This window comes from Dermacentor variabilis, chromosome 1 (assembly GCF_050947875.1).
Source record: "Dermacentor variabilis isolate Ectoservices chromosome 1, ASM5094787v1, whole genome shotgun sequence".
In the NCBI taxonomy this organism is placed as follows: domain Eukaryota; kingdom Metazoa; phylum Arthropoda; class Arachnida; order Ixodida; family Ixodidae; genus Dermacentor; species Dermacentor variabilis.
This window is the reverse complement of record NC_134568.1, coordinates 190,804,791-190,823,253: the sequence shown is the minus strand read 5'-3', so window position 1 is coordinate 190,823,253 and position 18,463 is coordinate 190,804,791. Positions and strand designations below refer to the sequence as shown.

Sequence of the window (18,463 nt, the reverse complement as noted above, 5' to 3'; positions counted from 1 at the left end):
ATTCCATGGCTGCGATTTTCTAGCAATGCGTTTTATGCTGTTCCTTTCCACGATTTTCACATTTAATCAGTGGACAGTGCTATGCTCTGCACGCGTTATCGACGAGATCGACCAGCCACGAACAGTGGATATTATCTAAACATGGTTTTTGGGCGCTAGATGAGACACACAAAAGATACCAATGTACGTGCGCGTCTTTCATTTTGTATGTCCCATCTAGCAACCAAAAACCACTTGTTTAGTAAACCCCACCAACATGCCCAAGAATAAGTTTTATTAAGTGGATGATAAGAGTGGCGTAGAATCGAGCGGAAAGCATTGTTACAATATCGCAGCCTGTATCTCGACCATTGTCATGCTGTCACTACAAATAGATGAAAGTACAATCAATGCATGCACTGAATTCTCATTAGCGACTACAAGACTGACTAGCCCTCACTAGCTTTGGTTTTGTGGAGCACCGGCGACATGGCCGGAGAAACCTCAAAACGAAAATATTGCCATCTTGCTCCACTCAGTGGCCATATTGGCGTATGGTCGTGCAGTCAGAGTTCAAATTATCATACGATGCGCTGTACTGAGTCCGAAATTTCGGTCGTCCTAATACACTAAGTCTATGGGGCTAGTGGCAGGCTGTCCAAACAATCAACCATGTCTGAATTACCACGGTCTGAATAATCAATCGTTCACTGTAGTGTATATGCACCTGCTGCTGGGGAATTGTGACTTGAGCAAGCTGATACATGACTGATTAAAAAGCATCTCTCAAAATGAACATGAACCCTAAAGATGCACAACACGAAATCATTTTGTGTTCTGACATCTTTGCTGACTTGGTTCACTTCAATCCAATGTACAATCAGACTTTCTTACCTACTGCTTCTTTAAGAACACCGAAAGCTTGTGCAACTTACCAGGAATCCTCGAAGCTCGTGGTGATGTTCAGGTCTCAGCATCAACTGTACTAGCAGTGTCCCTTCAAGGGGCGAATTTGGAGGAACCTAGCCCAAATAGGCAGAAATGCTTTTAGTTATTGTATCTCACCTTTATAAGTAGCAACAAGTACTTATATGTTATGTATTGTATTTTCTAGACAATAAGTAACGTTTTTTCCCACAAAATTTTTGACGGTGCATTCTATATATTCATAAAACAATGCACGCTGGCACGACCAATATGAGCATTATTTCTTCCCAGGCACCCTACACCGCAGGGGCAATGCCAGCGATGTGTCTACAACACCTTGCAAAAGTTATTCAGCAGCTGATGATGCTGACCCAGCGATGCTGCCTGCTGAAGTAGCTGAACTTTTTGACTGCGTCGACGGATGAGGCCTTCAATGGCTTCAAGTGAAGTGCAATAAAGGTTGACCTTTTGTGCCTAAAAGGAGTCTTGATCAGTTTTTTTTTTTTCAGCTTTTGGTGGCTCACAAAAATTTTTACAGAAATTCAGCGGCACAAAATGACTAAGCACAGCATTTTTACGGTGAATGTACAAGGGTGCATAATCATGCTTCATCATGCTGACTGCCTTAGAATAGTGCATTTTTCTGCGCATAACTCGCACCCCAAATCACAACAGCCTGGAAAGAGGTTGGTCGGTTAGTTGGGGTTTTATCCCGGCCACGGCGGCCGCATTTCGATGGGGGCGAAATGCGAAAACACCCGTGTACTTAGATTTGGGTGCACATTAAAGAACCCCAGGTGGTCGAAATTTCCGGAGTCCTCCACTACGGCGTGCCTCATAATCAGAAAGTGGTTTTGGCACGTAAAACCCCATAATTTATTTTTTTTTAGTTGGGGTTTAAGGGCACAAAGGCAACTAAGGCCATTCTACGCCAGTCACAAGACAAGGAAACGCAGGGTTAGAGCAGGCAAACCTGCATTGCATTATAGTTCGTGTAAATAACCAGTTGTCTCTAAAAAGTGGAACAGGTTAGTAAATGGCACTAGCGGGTCATCTGCCAGTAATAGGGCAGGGTGCAAAGGTATATGTAAATTATATAGGTTGTGTAAAAACTTCCGTCACTGTGTTTTCAAACTGTGGGCATGTTATAAGGATATGTATTACTGTAAGAGGTTGATTGCATTTTTCGCAAGTCGGCGGGTTTTCTTTTCGGAGGAGAAAGTTGTGTGTTAAATGTGTGTGTCCAATCCGAATAATAATAATAATAATATTTGGGGTTTTACGTGCCAAAACCACTTTCTGATTATGAGGCACGCCGTAGTGGAGGACTCCGCAAATTTTGACCACCTGGGGTTCTTTAACGTGCACCTAAATCTAAGCACACGGGTGTTTTCGCATTTCGCCCCCATCGAAATGCGGCCGCCGTGGCCGGGATTCGATCCCGCGACCTCGTGCTCAGCAGCCCAACACCATAGCCACTGAGCAACCACGGCGGGTTGTCCAATCCGAAGTTGACACAGGATCACCTCATAGAACCGTTACTGGTGAGTGCACGACTTCCACTCACCAATTACGGGTTTAGTAAGATGTAGCTTGTTGCTTAAGCAATGGTCCCATTCCTGTTGCCATTTTGACATCAAGGCCTTCCTAATTGCCATGATACTATCCTGATATGGAAGCGCCATGTTTATTATGTATTTGTGCGCTGCCATTGATGCACACCTATCTGCTGCTTCATTACCCGGTATACCAACATGGCTCGATACCCAGCAAAACCTAATTGACGGGCCATACTTGTTTCATGTTACCATGTTTAAAATATCCCCTATCAGTGGTTCAAAGTCGGATTTCGCATGTAGAGCCTTCAGTGTGCTTAATGAATCAGTGTATATTACCCTGCTGTGTTTGTCAGTGATGCTCTTTTTAACTACAGTCCATATTGCGTAGACTTCGGCTGCGTAGACAGAGGCATGTTGTGGAAATCAAATACTTATTTCCCAATGTTCCGTTACAGCCCCCACACCCACATGATTTTTTGTTTTAGAGCCATCGGTGTAAAATTTAATGTAATTTTGGTATTTGTCCTGAAGAGCGTGGAATTCTTGTATAATGTGTTCGTGTGGGGTGTCTTTCTTTTTTAAATGTGTCAATGTCCAGTCACATAACGGTTCAAAATCGTACCATGGGGTCAAACCAACTGTGGCTTTCTGGCAACCTGGAGGACTTCGCAAGGAATGTCATAATCCTGAACATATTCCTCATATCGCAGGACAAGCGGCTTAATCATGTTCGGTTCGTTTGTATAGTGTAAGCGTGAGTTGCACTGTGTGACAATGTTGAAACATATGTGTTGCGGTGAGGACTGAATTCTGAGTACATAAGAAAAAGTTAGTAGCACTCTGCGCTGCTGTAAAGGAGGTTCATTACAGTCAACATATAAGCTCTGGACAGGCGATGTTCTGTAAGCACATTTCGTATTTATTCAGGAAAACGGTGTGCCTCAGGGATGCATATTAAGCCCAACATTGTTTGTGGTGAAAATGAACTCGGTCAATAATGTAATTCCATCCTCCGTGATGCATTCATTATATGTGGATGGTCTACAAATTGCGTGTCGTGCATCGAACATGGCAACCAGCAAACAGCAAATTCAAATTACGTTAAACAAACTCACGCAGTGGGCATCTGAAAACGGTTTTCGCTTTTCAACTGAAAAAACTATTAGTGTTGTCTTTTTGCAAAAAAGAGGCCTACAACCAGATCCCATGCTTAAGCTACAAAAAGCCACACTAGCAGTAAAACAAGAACACAAGTTTCTGGGTGTTCTGTTTGATAAAAAGTTGAACTTTTTGGCACACATAAATAGCCTTAAAATTAAAGCGAACAATGCTCTTAACATCCTCAAAGTCCTGTCCCGGAAGCGCTGCGGCTCTGACCATAAATGCCTGCTACGAATCTACCGCACTTCGGTGCATAGCATATTAGCATCATATATGGCTCAGCCAGATTATCTTACGTCTGACGACTTGACCCAGTTCATAGCCTTGGACTACGACTGGCAAGTGGTGCTTACAGAACATCGCCTGTACAGTCTGGAAAGAAAAATATATAATCGCGCATATGATCTGCAGAAATAACTGCGTATACAATGCTCAAATCTTTGCAAAAACAGTCTCCATTCGTGGATGCATGACTTTTCCACGTCGTATCTTCAGCCAGCGGCTCTGTTCCCCCATTCTTCAGCAATGCTGACAAGGCTGGGTTGTCACGGTCAAATCAGTCATGTGATATGTGACGTGAATAAGATCACTTTGCAGCTAGCATTCACACGACAGCAGATGACAGCGCGAATGGAGCAGCCCTCATATGGGCAACGGTGATGGAGCAAACGCGACCAAGCTGAAAATCTCAATGGGGTTCAGCTCACCACCGTATCGCGAAGCCCTTCGCATGGACCAAAAGAGCGCCGTGGGAACAGGTGATGTATGAGTTTGCTGGCACCACGTAAGCTATTCGCTAATTACTAAGCGTAAAATGGCGACCCACAAAGAGGAGGAGAATGGTCAACCATCAAAGAGTTGAGAAGGGAGCTTAACCCACAGAGGTGAGGAGAACGTGGGGTTCCCTAGGAGATAACAGAACTTTGAATGGCAGAGAACCTTGCCTTGAGGTGTGGCTTCATGGAGAAATTCACATATAACCCTCATCCCGATTTTATATTTAACTTTTTTGAAATTTGGGAATGGTTATACATGCAAAAATACGGTAGACGTGTCTTATACATAGATGCTACTTACGTACAGTTGACTTCTGTTAATTAAATGCTGGTGGGACCAAGAAAATTGATCCAATTATTTGGTGGGTCCAATTAAACAAGATGCAGAAAAAGAAACATCAACACACCGCTCATTCTAACACGTCTCCAAATCAAATGCACACGCGCTTTCAATGTGTCCAAAGCAGATTACTAATGCAGAAATGACATTAAAGCTCCTAAACAAAGTAGAAGTTGTGGGGTCTCTCACACCGTGCTCTTGGGACAAAGGAACGACAACACAGTAGTGCAAACAATCACAAGGGAATTTATTGCACCTTTCATAGATCAGTGCCTGCTAGCCGAGTTGCTATCCACAAAACATGCCGATGGGCGCGCGACAAATCTAGAAGTCTGACTCATTGCGACCGGAAGCGAGCGAATATGTTCGCCCCATGCTGGATCCCAACGCCTGGTCCTTCGCGTGTATGGTCACGCGAATCGTGGCGCGTTCGAAGGCGGCCACGCGAGGCGGTCTCGCAGAAGCATCGGTCAGCGGCGCGCGGGATGTCCACGCCGCGCGCCGACCCGCCGGGGAAGCCCCAGCCCGTCCTCCCCTGCGCCCCGAAGTAACCCTGCCGTGAGGCGGCGTTAGCAACGCAACACTCGCGCCATCTCTCGCACTGCGCCCCAACCACATCGACCGCCGTAGGCATCACGCATGCCACGCGGCGAAGCCGGATTACAGGAGACGCGCCATGCGGGAAAAACATATCAGGGGACGCGCGAGAGTCGCGCATCCCCACAAAGTCTTAAGCGCACCTGATTTTTGTAGCAAGTAAAATGGGCAAGGGTGTAATATGTGTTACACAACGGTGGCCAGTTTTAGAGCCAGCTTCGTCACAATACACTGTGATATGTGGTAAAGCACCTGAATGCCCCCGAGGCAGTTTTGGTATCGTGTGCAGGCAATTAAATGTACAGGCAATTTTCGGCCCAATTTTCTTGAAAGAAAGGTTAGTGTTAGAATTGGGTAACTACCATAATCAGACATTCTAAGCTATGGTTCACGCTTGAAAATTTTGCTAGGGCAGGTCGAAAATAAGTGTTGTCGACGGGAGATGGTGTGTGGGTAACACATTCACTGCCCCCTAAGCTCTGCTGAGAAAGATGCTGCCATAAAGGGGTTGCTATTGCAGTCACCTAGGGGTCATGCACGTGCACGTGCAAGTTTGGATTATCCAGTGAAGGCCAATTTTAGGATTGAGACAACAAAAGCTTGGGTCAATAGAAATGCATGGGAACTGGCCGGGACCTTTGGCTAGAATCAAATTAACAAATGTCTACTATACAAACTTTTTCTTTTTTCCAATCTACATGATTAAATACACAACAATGTGAACATCCACAGCAAAATAAGATCCATAAAGTAACTGCTAGATTTCCACGTCCTTGCTGCAGTGGTGAGCTTTGTTTGTGGAGTGCGGCAGTGATCTTTCTTGAAGGCAAACTCGCGAAAATGCGTTTTGCAGTTTGCTAGGCCTTAAAACTGCAGTGCAAAATCACTGGAAGCATCGTGCGCATCGCTGTCTCATCGTTTGCATCCAGGCAATGTCAGTGCTCTTACTGCTGCAGTTCGCAGCGCTGTTGGTGCCTTATGATGGCCACCTGGTGTCTATTTTTGTCGAAGAGCTTCATTTATTAATGAACTATCTTAGCAAAGTCTAATTAGATATCTTTCGATGCATCGACAAGAACAAAATCTTTATTACAAAATCTGTAGAGGGTACTGAGACACCTAAATGAATTGTTTCCATAAAGATATCTGTTGTGGGTTTAATTTTCCTTAGCTCTAGGGAAAGCACGCAAAATTTGAGTAAGAACCACGCGACTTGGCACTTTCATGTAGTGGTGTGATGTAGTATCTTCAAGCATGCTTTGTACAAATTATTACTGCTGCATGCAGACAGGTTGTATGAACAGACTAAGTTATGGGAACAGAACAGACATAGCCATCTTGGCCTCCAGTTTTGTCAAGATGGAGTGATGGAGCCACAAATGACAGCGTAAAGAGCGTATGGCAACTCCCAAGGCCCTGTCAACATTTTTGTTATTAAAGTGCGGAAACGGCGAGAAAGCTGCGGTGACAGATGGCATTGCATCTGAAACGACAGACAGTTGAGGCTATTGCCACAGGACCACTGTTTTTGCTTATGGACTGTTTATACGGTCAACCTGCTTGCAACACGCACTGTTCATTTGAAACTTGCGGGTACAGAAACATCGGTGTGCACCAGTGCTTAAAGGGACACTAAAGGCAAATACTAAGTTGACATGGACTGTTTAAATACCATCTTAGAAACTTCGCAACGCTTGTTTAATGCCAAGAAAAGACTTAGCTTACGAGAAAATTGCATCTGAATGGTCCGAATGCCTCTTTCGAAATTCAAATGTCCCGCCACCTAAGTAGGGGAGTGGTGGCGTTGCATGCACCATCACCAACCTTTGCTGTCTGCCGTCGGTGAATAAAACAGTGTCCGACAGATGGCGGTACCGAGTCAAGGCAGGCGGTGGATTCGCTGCTGCACCTGCTTTTTGGTCAAGTGGTGTGGACCGTTCGGGCATCCCGCGATATCACATGGAAGTCGAATTCTCTGCTACTTGCAGTTTGTGCAAGTTTTGCGAGACAGCAAAACTAGCGCAGCACTACGTGATCAGGAAAATGCTGAAATGCGAAATCGTGGGCGGCGCAGAGTCGAGTGCGAACGAACCCTTTCGACCACCCACGACATCAACGGCAATTTCAATTTCTTATTTTTCTAAAAATGAAATAGAACTGGACAAGCAGCACTTTATTTCATCTTATAATACAACACAAGAATGTTTTTGGAGTGAGTTGTTGAGCACTAGTGACAGAATTTAACTGAGGAGTGCGTTTGTCATCAGGCATGTGCTTGAATGGCCCGGGCAAGTCTCTAATCATGTCCTGCATTTGCCTCAATTTCTCTATTATTAAGGCTGTGTTCGCAATAACATTGACGCCTTAGAGATACTCAAGCACGAATTTATCACTTTAGCTTGACTTAGTATTTGCCTTTAGTGTCCCTTTAATTATGTGGCACTTTTTTTTGATCACACATGCTTTGCATTTCTGAAACACAAAACCAACAGCTAGTCGTTTCAGAAAAAGAAAAAAATATATTATTTCTCAATACATTATAAAGGTTCTCCATTAATAATTTTGCATTAAATACTTAAAAATAGTTAATCTGTTAATTAATTAGGATGCTGTGCGAGAAATGAATTGCTCAAGAGGACACTGAATATTACTGAGTTGGTTTTATTTGCATAGCAAGGGGCTTACATTGTTAACGTTTTCGCACAAATTAGCTCAAAGACCTTGTATGTGTAAAGAAAATGCATGAAAAGTTTGCTGTTAAAGAGCACTTATTACCAGTGACCATGTGATATTTTAAACCGGCATATATTTTAAAATTTTCATAAAATGTAAGCTTATTCTCTATTCTTCAATACAACAAATGTAACACAATACCTTTTCAAGGTTGAAAGTTGACCGACGACAGTTTCCAACTGTAAATCGTACAGAGCCAACGAGGCCAAAACTGGGTGTCCTTACTTTTGAGCCTGATGGTGCACAAACTGTAAAATAAGCATATCAAGCAAAAAAATTAAATTAAATTATGGGGTTTTACGTGCTAAAATCATGATCTGATTATGAGGCACGCCGTAGTGAGGGGCTCCATAAATGTGAACCACCCGGGGTTCTTTAACGTGCACCTAAATGTAAGTACAAGGGTGCATTCGCCCCCATCGAAATGCGGCCGCCGTGGCCGGGATTTGATCCCGTGACCTCGTGCTCAGCAGCACAACTTTATAGCCACTAAGCAACCAAGGCAGGTTACCATACCAAGTAAAATTAATCTGTGGCATGATCTATTGAGAAATGCTTCAATTAGGAAAATGTTGCATCACCCTCTCTATAGCCCTGACCTTTCACTTTGTGACTCACATCTTCGGGCCTCTAAAGAAGGCGTTAAAAGGTCAGAGGTTTCACTCAGATATTAAGGTGAAGGCCCCTGTCCATCATTGGTTCAATAGCCAACCTTCAAAATTTTACATGAATGGCATTCATAGATTGGTCAGACAATAGATAAATGTCTGAATGCCTATGGTGATTTCTTTCGAAAAACAAATACTGTGACACACTCATCATGGATGCCTGTACTAATGTATAAAAAGAGTGCAACTACTACTTTTGCAGATGAAGTCTGCAAGCACGTTTCAGTTGATCAACCCTCATATATTTTTCTTCCTGATAGAAAAAATTAAGTTCATGGATATCATAAACAAGCATACCTACTACCACAATGAGAAGTAAAGGTCCAGCCCAATTTCAGCCTGGTTAACTCAAGTGTTCCTGTGCATACACTAGGCAAAGTGCTCCAAATACAAAAAAAATTTCGCATAACATGATATAGAATTGTTTATTAAGTTGTTTATTAATGCGCTCAAAAACAGGGTAAATAAAAGAATGAGATTAGCTCAAGTGATCACACTCGTGCAAGTGTTAATGCTTGTGTGTGGGTACACATTACGGCCATGGATACAATACATATGTTAGGAACCAGACTCTAGTATACTCCAATAAAAACTACACTGCATTGCCCCAAGGGGCCAGATGTGCACTTCCTGGCACAGTTGTATTTGCACCAATGAGACCATGCAGGCACGCACAGCAGTAGCAGATCATGCTGCATATTGTGGCACATGCATGTGCAAATCCAGTGGAGTAGTGAGTGCATCAAGAGGTTTCATTTTCATTCAGTAAGGGGCATGCAATATGACAGATGCCACAGAAACCACTTACACAAAGAACGCGTTTATTACTAGTATTTGCATAGCAACACTCAACTCATTGATTATATACATACTGTGATGGATAATGACATCAACTGGCTCACTAACAATAAAATTATGAGATGTCTTGGTTGCAAAAACTGCTTCCTTGAATGAGGACACGCGTGCCCTGGTGATAATATTACAATGTAAGGAGGCCACTAGACATTATCCATTCTGCATGAGTTTGGTGTGTGATGCCCTGAAAGCTTCAGAGTAATATACGATTTGTATGGGATGAGGAAAATTGTACTTTCTCCACAAATTCCTCATTGATTACAAATGGGTGAACACGTGGGGACGCTGGACTCCCTCATGTCCCCTGACTGATGTTTGCCCTGCATGGCGCTTGCATCACCTGGAATCTGGTTTCCCTGCAGAGCACATGCCGCGGAGGGAGTCGGTGTTGTTAGCCATACAGTACGACGACAGATGGCACGAGTGTTTTAGTGCTGGTACAACCTGATGAAGTGGATACTCGGGCGCAAGAGGAACTTGCTTCATCCTCTCTGGCTTGAAGCCGGCGTAGTGCACGGACTGATCGCGTGATCGTCAGCATGCTTCGTGTTCGAGAAAGGTTTCGAAGCATGACACCGGGATAGGCAAACTTGATCAGTCAAAAACACCTTCGTTTGCGAGACTTCACTTGCGAACAACTTAGGCGGTGTCCAGCATCGGGCAAACATTATTTGCTTGGTATCCTCATTTGGCGAGTCGAACTTTCTAGATTTCTCAGTGTATTTCATTGACATATTTCACTCATTGCATATCATCTAGCTGGCATTGTACAAAAGGTGCTATAAGTGCCTTTTCGTTTGTTTTCACTACTGTGTGTGGTCGTTCCTTTGTCACCAAGAGTGCTTGAGACCCCACAGACAATTGTTCTATAATTAAGGTCATGTCAATGCAGTAAACATTTATGAATTGTTTTATTCGTTCACTTGACGATTCCACATCCATATAACTTAGGTATTCTTTCCAGCCCAATGAAATCAGAATGAAAGAGCATGTACTGTAATAATTTTGTTATATAGACAATTATGCAATAGCCTACCCTGATCTTTAGGTATTTTATAGTGCAATAAAGTTTGTCCATAAAGCTTGTAGTTCAGCCCCAACCACCCTACTGCTGCTTTGTGGGAACTACTATTTTAACATTAACGTAAGCTAAAGATGTCAGAAATGTGAGTAGACAATTGCACTCTAAACATTTTGAGGAATACAGATGAACAATTCACAATTCAACAATTGGATGTCCAAGCAGATTGCACAAAAGCTGAAAACCAATCAATAGTACCTATATACATATTGCAAAACTAAAAAGATGCACCTGAATAATGTATATAATGATGACAATAAAGGAGAACAGCTTTTTTCTCGTTATGCTGTTTTGTGCTAGAATATGATATTCATGGAAAGTAAATAGCCAGAGTATTTCTCTGCTTCCTCGAATGAACTGCGCTCTGAACAAGCAAGAGCGCAGAACAACCAAGTTTGAAGTTTCCTGAGTAACCAAGGCTGCACAGGAACCCTTATTTCACTTTTGTCAAGTTTTTGCTTACATTTATTACATATGAAAGTGTAAGGTCCTAGCATAAGTTGCAAGAAAAAAAGAAAAACAACAAGAATGTATTTTTCCAAGCCAAATACAATCTTTCAATTCAAACACTGATTAGCATGTTTACTGCAACGTGGGTCACAAGTCTGGCACAGTAGTTATTCCCCCTGTGCAGGGTTTTTTTGCTGTGCACAAGCGACACCTTTCGTAGAAACCAACTGAGAGGAAAAATACTTGTTACTTCCAATCTGATGTGTTGTGGTGCGAGCACAACCTCCTGCTGACTCATTGCTGGGTGAGTGACAAGTGACCCATCGATGGGCCATCATGCACAGGAGTTCAGACTTCAAGAAGTACTGCCGCAGTGATCGTGTTAAAAACACTTGTTGCACAAAACATATTTGCTATGTTAACAGAAAAGTCAGTTTTTCCCAACAGGCAAAGCATTAGTTATCATAGCAAATTATTAGACAGCTATACGAAGTTGTATATAGTTGTTTTATCAGCTACATAAACTGCTGTAAACATTCGCTTACTAACTAAATTAACAAGCCCATTGTCATGCACATAAGGCAAACACGAACACATCTCACTCGATGATCACAGACCCTCGATGTCAGAATGCTGGCATGATGAATAGTGGCAGCAGCACCAGCGAGCGAATTCTCTTCCATGCTGCCTCTCGCTTCAACGCGAACTAGGAGCAGGAGAACACTGTGCACACGAAGCCTTTAGCTACCTCTGGTTGGGTAGCCTTCGAACCCAGCACAGACTGCCTCCAAGATAGGCTATACATAAATGTGCTATACATAAATGTTGCCAGCAATGTGCAAAAAGAATAATGGGATCCAAGGAGCTCAATACTTAAGACAAGTGACCATTAAATGTAACAGACAGCAATGCTAAGAAAAGCATCCAGATAGTATTGAACATTTTAAAATTATTCTTACAGTATCTAATAATTTAAATTAAGGTTAGAGGGATGCTAAAAAGAAGCACTAAATCAGTTCAGACTCAAAAAGTATTCTTTCAAAACTCTATTGTTAATTTAGCGATAACAGGTTGATTATTAGAAGAGATAAAGGAGGCCAAAGTTACATTTTTTAAATTTTGCACATGAACCCCAGCAACGGTAAGTCAGCGTGATGTCACAGATTTCATAGTATTTTTTCGTATTTAGGTCTCGTTGGCTCAGTAAATGTTTCCAAAACTTGCCAAGTTTATCTTTATCCCCTTTAGAATACAATGTAGCAAACTTTTACCAATAAACAATGAGCAAGGTCCTAGAAGACACGGTCAAAATGTATTATGTCACGGCATGCTTGTGCAGGAACTTTGAGGCTGCGTTGCTGCCCATCTTTAGTTTTGGAGTCTTTTCTGGCTTACCAAGCCTCTCCTTATGACATGAGTGGCTTTTTTTGTATTGTAGAAGAGTAATTTACTAATAAATGTGAAATTATTTTGCTCTTTAGTGTCCCTTTAAATCTGTGAGATTTGGTAAACAGGACAGTAAACAAAAAAGAGACAGTAAACAAAAGTGAAGAAATGCCAAACTGCCTCTATTTGCTTATTGAGCTACGACTCCCACAACCCCTCCCACCTCCACTTTCTTGGGTATTTCTGTTGCATATATGTAACCTAGCCTAGAAATTGTTGGCCAACGCTACTCACTGCCATGGCAGAAAATGTGTAACATTCATTCGGCTGGTACGTTGCTGGTAGTCCCAATATGTAAGAGCAAGCTATTAAACTCTATTGTAATATTAGTCAAACATTTTTGCAGTATACACATTTTCATGGCTGTGTTTAAAGGGTTCCCTAAAGTAGAACAAATTCCTTTCTTCCTAACAAAAACACAGTCTAACTTCAGCTGTGCAAATTCTGCCAAGAATGCTACAGCATGAGGCATCACCTTACCAGTTGCAGGCGACAGGGTAGACTTGCTAACACTTCCTTTGCTGCCGCTTTTGGGTGTCAATTTGTGCTTGCCATCCTGTATTAGTGAGACACAAAGTTTGTTCGTTAAAGAAATTAGTAAAAAACTAGAATAAAGACTCAACACAAGCATGAGCTATACAAACAAGTTGAGAACTTCCATCAATAGAAAACTGTGGTTATCAGGCATAAAAGTTACAGTGACATGCACAGTCATAACTTCCAAGCACGAACGTGCGAGCATTAAAATTGTACAATATGAAATAAATGTTTTAAGTAAACTCCTATTCCATATGAAAATTCAGCATCTGAAATAAACAAATAATCAGCTATTGCCAAAGGCTCCCTATGATGATTCAGGATTGCAGCACACTGCTCAAGGCATGAAATGGCAGAGGTGTTTAAAAGGTTCCTTTCTTGTTCACGTGACACATCTCCTTCACTGTTTCAATGTTAATAATAATAATATTTGGGGTTTTACGTGCCAAAACCACTTTCTGATTATGAGGCATGCCGTAGTGGAGGACTCCGGAAATTTTGACCACCTGGGGTTCTTTAACGTGCACCTAAATCTAAGCACACGGGTGTTTTCGCATTTCGCCCCCCTAGAAATGCGGCCGCCGTGGCCGGAATTCGATCCCGCGACCTCGTGCTCAGCAGCCCAACACTGTTTCAATGTTAAGCAGTCACCAACTCGCTATTCCAATTAATAGAGAAAGCACTCAGTGATCTCTACCAATAAAGCCACATATGAAAGAATGACTCCAAGTGAACTAACTTGCAGAGCTTAGACAATGTGGTTAGCAAAAGTTTAATTAGCGATGATTGCACAACTTGTATTTATATACTGCCTAGCCAGAGGTAAAATATTGCTTGTTTTTTGGTTCTTTACTTCATCTCATTCAGCAGTGCTAAGGTATAATTAGTATGTCCTAACTAAAGTTAAAGTCATTGAAGTAGTTATACTGAAGAAGTAGTACATAAATTGAAGGCCATGATACCGTATTTTCGCGATTCTAAGCACCCCCGCTCTATTTTTGCGAAAAAGTTTGGAAAAAAGTTTGCATGCGAATCTAAGCACCCCCCTATTTGTTAGGAAGAGCGCGTAGCCAAGGCCACCAAACGCGCTTGTTCAATCTGAAATCATTGCTCAGCGGTCCTGCAGGCACGTGGTCGTTGCTTCTGTTGGATGCGTTTCGCGGCCATCTGACCCCGGAGGTAAAGACAAAGCTTCGGAACATCAATAGCGACGTGGTTATGATTCCGGATGGCATGACGCCAGTGCTGCAACCCCTCGACGTTTCAGTCAACAAGCCCTTCAAAGCCAATCTCCGACAGGAGTACGTAGAGTGGGCGCGAAGCCCTGACCGGAAGAAGACGCCGACGGGAAAGCTGCAGAAAGCGTCCCCATCAACCATCGCAAAGTGGATTTCGGACGTGTGGAAGAGGGTCCAAGTGGACGTTGTGGTCAAAGCATTTAAGTGCTCGATAACAAACAACTTCGACTGAATGGAAGACGACCTGCTGTGGGATACCGAGAGCACTGGTTCAAGCGGTGCGATGAACTCGAGTGGCAGTGATAGTGACTGAGCATCCTACACAAGCAGTGGGTTCCCTTTCTGCACCGATTTTTCTTTTGAATGTTTGCAAAATAAAATGTTATTTCTTGCACCCATCTCGTCGTGATGTTGCAGCGAAAAGAGGGAGGGGGGTCATTCTAGGTTTTTCGAGTCTAAGCACACCCCCTCACTTTGGGCATCGCGATCGGGAAAAAAAGGGGGTGCTTAGAGTCGAGTAAATACGGTAAGTTAATTTCTGTGGCTTCTTTTACAGGCTACACTGATGTGATGTGATAATGTGATTCAAACAGAAAATTCTTGATAGTTGTACATCATAAGGGCTAACATAAAGATAACATGAGTAAAGTCTTAAACAGTGCTTTAGTAAATATAACTCTTGATGAGCAATAAGGAAAGTTATTACAGCACTATTAGTGGCAGAAGTGGTAATCATACCAGCATTACAGTGTTGTGCTGAAACATCTGAAAAAAGTTATCACAGTTCTTGGCTTATAATTAGCAGAAATCCACAATTTAAGATGCATGATTAGGGCAGCAGCAGCAAAAAAAAAAAAAAAAAAAAAAAAGTGCTTCCTGGGGCTATGTATACATGACTAACGAGAAAGAGATACAAGTACATAGGTTTTGGCAGAAAATTTTTAGGCCAAGAAAGTTTCTTTGTATCAGGACACTTGACAAAGCCCCAATACACTAAAAATCACATCAGTAGCAAGCTTCAGTCTAGGACTGAATTGCAGCAGTGAAGCTGGTGTGAACTACAGGTGAGTTACATTACACATCATTTGGTTTTACGTGCCAAAACCACAATCTGATTATGAGGCATGCCGCAGTGGGGGACTCCTGAAATTTGAACCACCTGGGGTTCTTTAAAAAAATTAAATTCTGGTGTTTTACATGCCAAAACCACTTTCTGATTATGAGGCACGCCGTAGTGGAGGACTCTGGAAATTTCGACCACCTGGGGTTCTTTAACGTCCACTTAAATATAAGCACCACCGGTGTTCTTGCATTTCGCCCCCATCGAAATGCGGCCGCCATGGCCGAGATTTGATCCTGCGACCTCGTTCTGAGCAGCCGAACACCATAGCCACTGAGCAACCACGGCGGGTGAACTACACGTGAGTCCTACTTATTATTATGAGAGGAAAACGTGTTGTAAAAGGCAATGACATGTCCAACAACAAAAGACTCCATTGAAACTTTTACACATGGCTTTTGCAAATCTTATGAAACACAAAAAAGGCACAACATTATTAATGTAACTGCACTAAAACATACCTTTCCACCAATGCGGTACTTGCGATGATGTGGCAAGGTTTCTTTTTTAGTTTGCTGGAAGGAAGGTGAAACATTCACACATTACTTTTGTGAACACGAAAGCGCTAATTGCAGTTACATTAGCACCAATGGACAAAAAAGGCACAACGCCTTTTCCTTTTCCCAAGCAATAGCATCTTGCCAAGCCTTTTCCTTGAAAAGCCTTTTCCCAAGCAATAGCATCTTGTAGCAAAATAATGAATCCGCCATACTGATATCCAAGGCACATCTTCCATTTAGTGATGCACACACTGCAAGCATCTGCTTTGCATTAGTCATGGCTGTCCTCCCTTTCAAGCTGCAACATAAGTGGTTGCCACTCACTCAACCCTGCCCCTCATTTGTGCTCACAAGGTTTCAATGGGACTTACAGGTACAGGCTCGTTTGTAAGCTGGTTTGCCCGTTGCAATTCAAGAAAAAGTTTACCTTTCTGTTTGGTGAAATATTCAGTTAGGCATTCGCCAGCTGGCCTTCACACCATGTATGATCTAACATATTAACATTTATTTTACCACAACAGCAGTTAGCACAACGCTGAATTTGCTTTGTCCACCCACCCACCTGTCCTCTCTAACGCCATCATCCTAACAATGCCACCATTGTCATCAATGTGTCATCATTGCCTGCCATCATCTTTAGGGCACCTGCTCACTTCATCCCCTCCTCAACATCACTATCACCATATTACAAAAGAAAAACAAACCTTGACTACAACCACCACTGGGATTGAACTGATGCTATGCGACAATGTGCAGTTGGGAGGCAGGTGTGCTACCCGCTGAGCTATCACATAAATTCCACACTTTGCGGGGTTTTAGGCATGTCACCTGTACATGTAGTTGGAGGCATTCCTGCAGAGTTCCAAACTTGATAAAAATTAGGGACCTTTAAAGCAGGGACGAGGGTAGTATGAGGAGGGGGTTAGGCTTACTTATCATCATACATTGAAATCGGGCAATTTATCACCTTATCAAATTTTTCCATTACTTTCTGCTCACTTGCAGTCTCCTAATCCAGATTACAGTGGTGAGCCAGGAATATGTGGTGGATTTAACAAGTGCACGCTCTTAGATGCAGATCTTATGCCTGCCCAAATGAACAAAGTGTTGATGCTGCATAGGGTGAAAAACCCAGCAGGACAACCCTTGCGAGATTAAAAAAAAAAAAAAAGTCAGAAGCTTAAAACAATCCATAAGCAGGCTTTCTCGCAAAGCTAACTTTCCCTAATCAAGATGGCTGCATTTCTGCTGGTAATGCTGTTAAAGATGAGATACCTGTTTTGAAACCTCAGACAGTGCGGAGAATGGACGGTGGCAGGAATAATGTCACTGACCTGCATGTCGATATTTCAATTGCGATTTTAGCCCAAGGTCCACCATATTGGTTGCACCCAAGATGTGTGGAGAAGAACACTTGCAGGTTTTGCATATCGTCTATCCTTCAAGTTGAAAGAAACATAATATTCACCTACCAAGGCATAGATCTGTACTTGGACTGCAAAGTCTGCCCTGAGATCCCGCAGAGTCATGTGGTTACTGAAGCAAAGAGCATTGGTACCAGCATTGTCTGTGGTCGACAGCATCTGGCTGGCCAGCACCTGGGCTCCATGCTTTACTAGGCACAAAAAGTAATGCACATCTTCCCCTGGAAATATCCACAAATACAAGTCAAAACATGCAACATTGAGGCTGTGAATAATAAAAAAATGCATTCTAATAAAAATCGTGTTTAACAGCACCTTACAACATGACTTCAAATTAGAACAATCAGCCCAGTTATTAGGCCTTGTCATGAACATTCAAGTGAAATACTGTGCATTCACATACTGAAGACACTGTATAGTCTTGCTCAAAACAATGTTTGTTGCTTGCTTGAAATCCCTGTCACATTTAAGGTGAGACATTGCTATGCTTGTCTTAAAGCAGCTATTGGCTAGCTTCCTTACACTGTAAAGAACATGTGCCATTTCACATACAGGAGTCGCAAGCAGAAATGCTAGGAGAGCCATAACGAGTTTGGGCAGCGTGCCAGGCAAAATAAAGTAGATATTGTGATCACCTGCCACTATGCCGAGTGCTGCACATGCCAGTGGAGACTTGCAGCTTCGCCAGGACTGAAACTTGCTAAGTCACCGAAGAAAGCCTTAAAATGTGGCAAGGTGTAGCTTATGGCCATTAATTAATAGTCTAAAACAAAATGCTTTGAAAAAAGAAAAAAAAAGAAACCTCTTGTGGGAAGAGATTGGTTAAGAGGGCACCTTCAAACTGAATGAATTTTGTAACTTCATCACAAGAGAGTTGTGGAATCACTTTAATCTGACAAACACCTCTGTCAAAATGGTGAGATGCTTTGGTACTTATAAGATAGCGCATAATAAATGTTCTCCCGTTAAAGTGTTAAGGCAGTTACAAAGAACGGAAGTTCACACCTTGTAACGGATATCTTCCTCTGGATGGTGTTGCCCTTTTGAGAAAAAGGAAAATGAGAGCACTAAC

At 42.5% G+C, this 18,463-nt stretch overlaps 1 protein-coding gene across 3 annotated transcripts in view; it reads right to left on the bottom strand.

Moving 5' to 3' along the window:
- Window positions 1–18,463, bottom strand: part of LOC142590200 (uncharacterized) — an 83,038-nt gene that overhangs the window by 15,458 nt on the left and 49,117 nt on the right. For all 3 annotated transcript variants that reach the window (XM_075702113.1, XM_075702120.1, XM_075702128.1), the window contains 5 exons: window positions 17,440–17,612; window positions 15,929–15,982; window positions 13,053–13,128; window positions 8,214–8,320; window positions 915–1,001 (listed from right to left, as the gene is read on the bottom strand). In XM_075702113.1, the coding sequence (XP_075558228.1) occupies window positions 915–1,001; window positions 8,214–8,320; window positions 13,053–13,128; window positions 15,929–15,982; window positions 17,440–17,612 (497 nt within the window). The remainder of the gene's footprint in view (window positions 1–914; window positions 1,002–8,213; window positions 8,321–13,052; window positions 13,129–15,928; window positions 15,983–17,439; window positions 17,613–18,463) is intronic.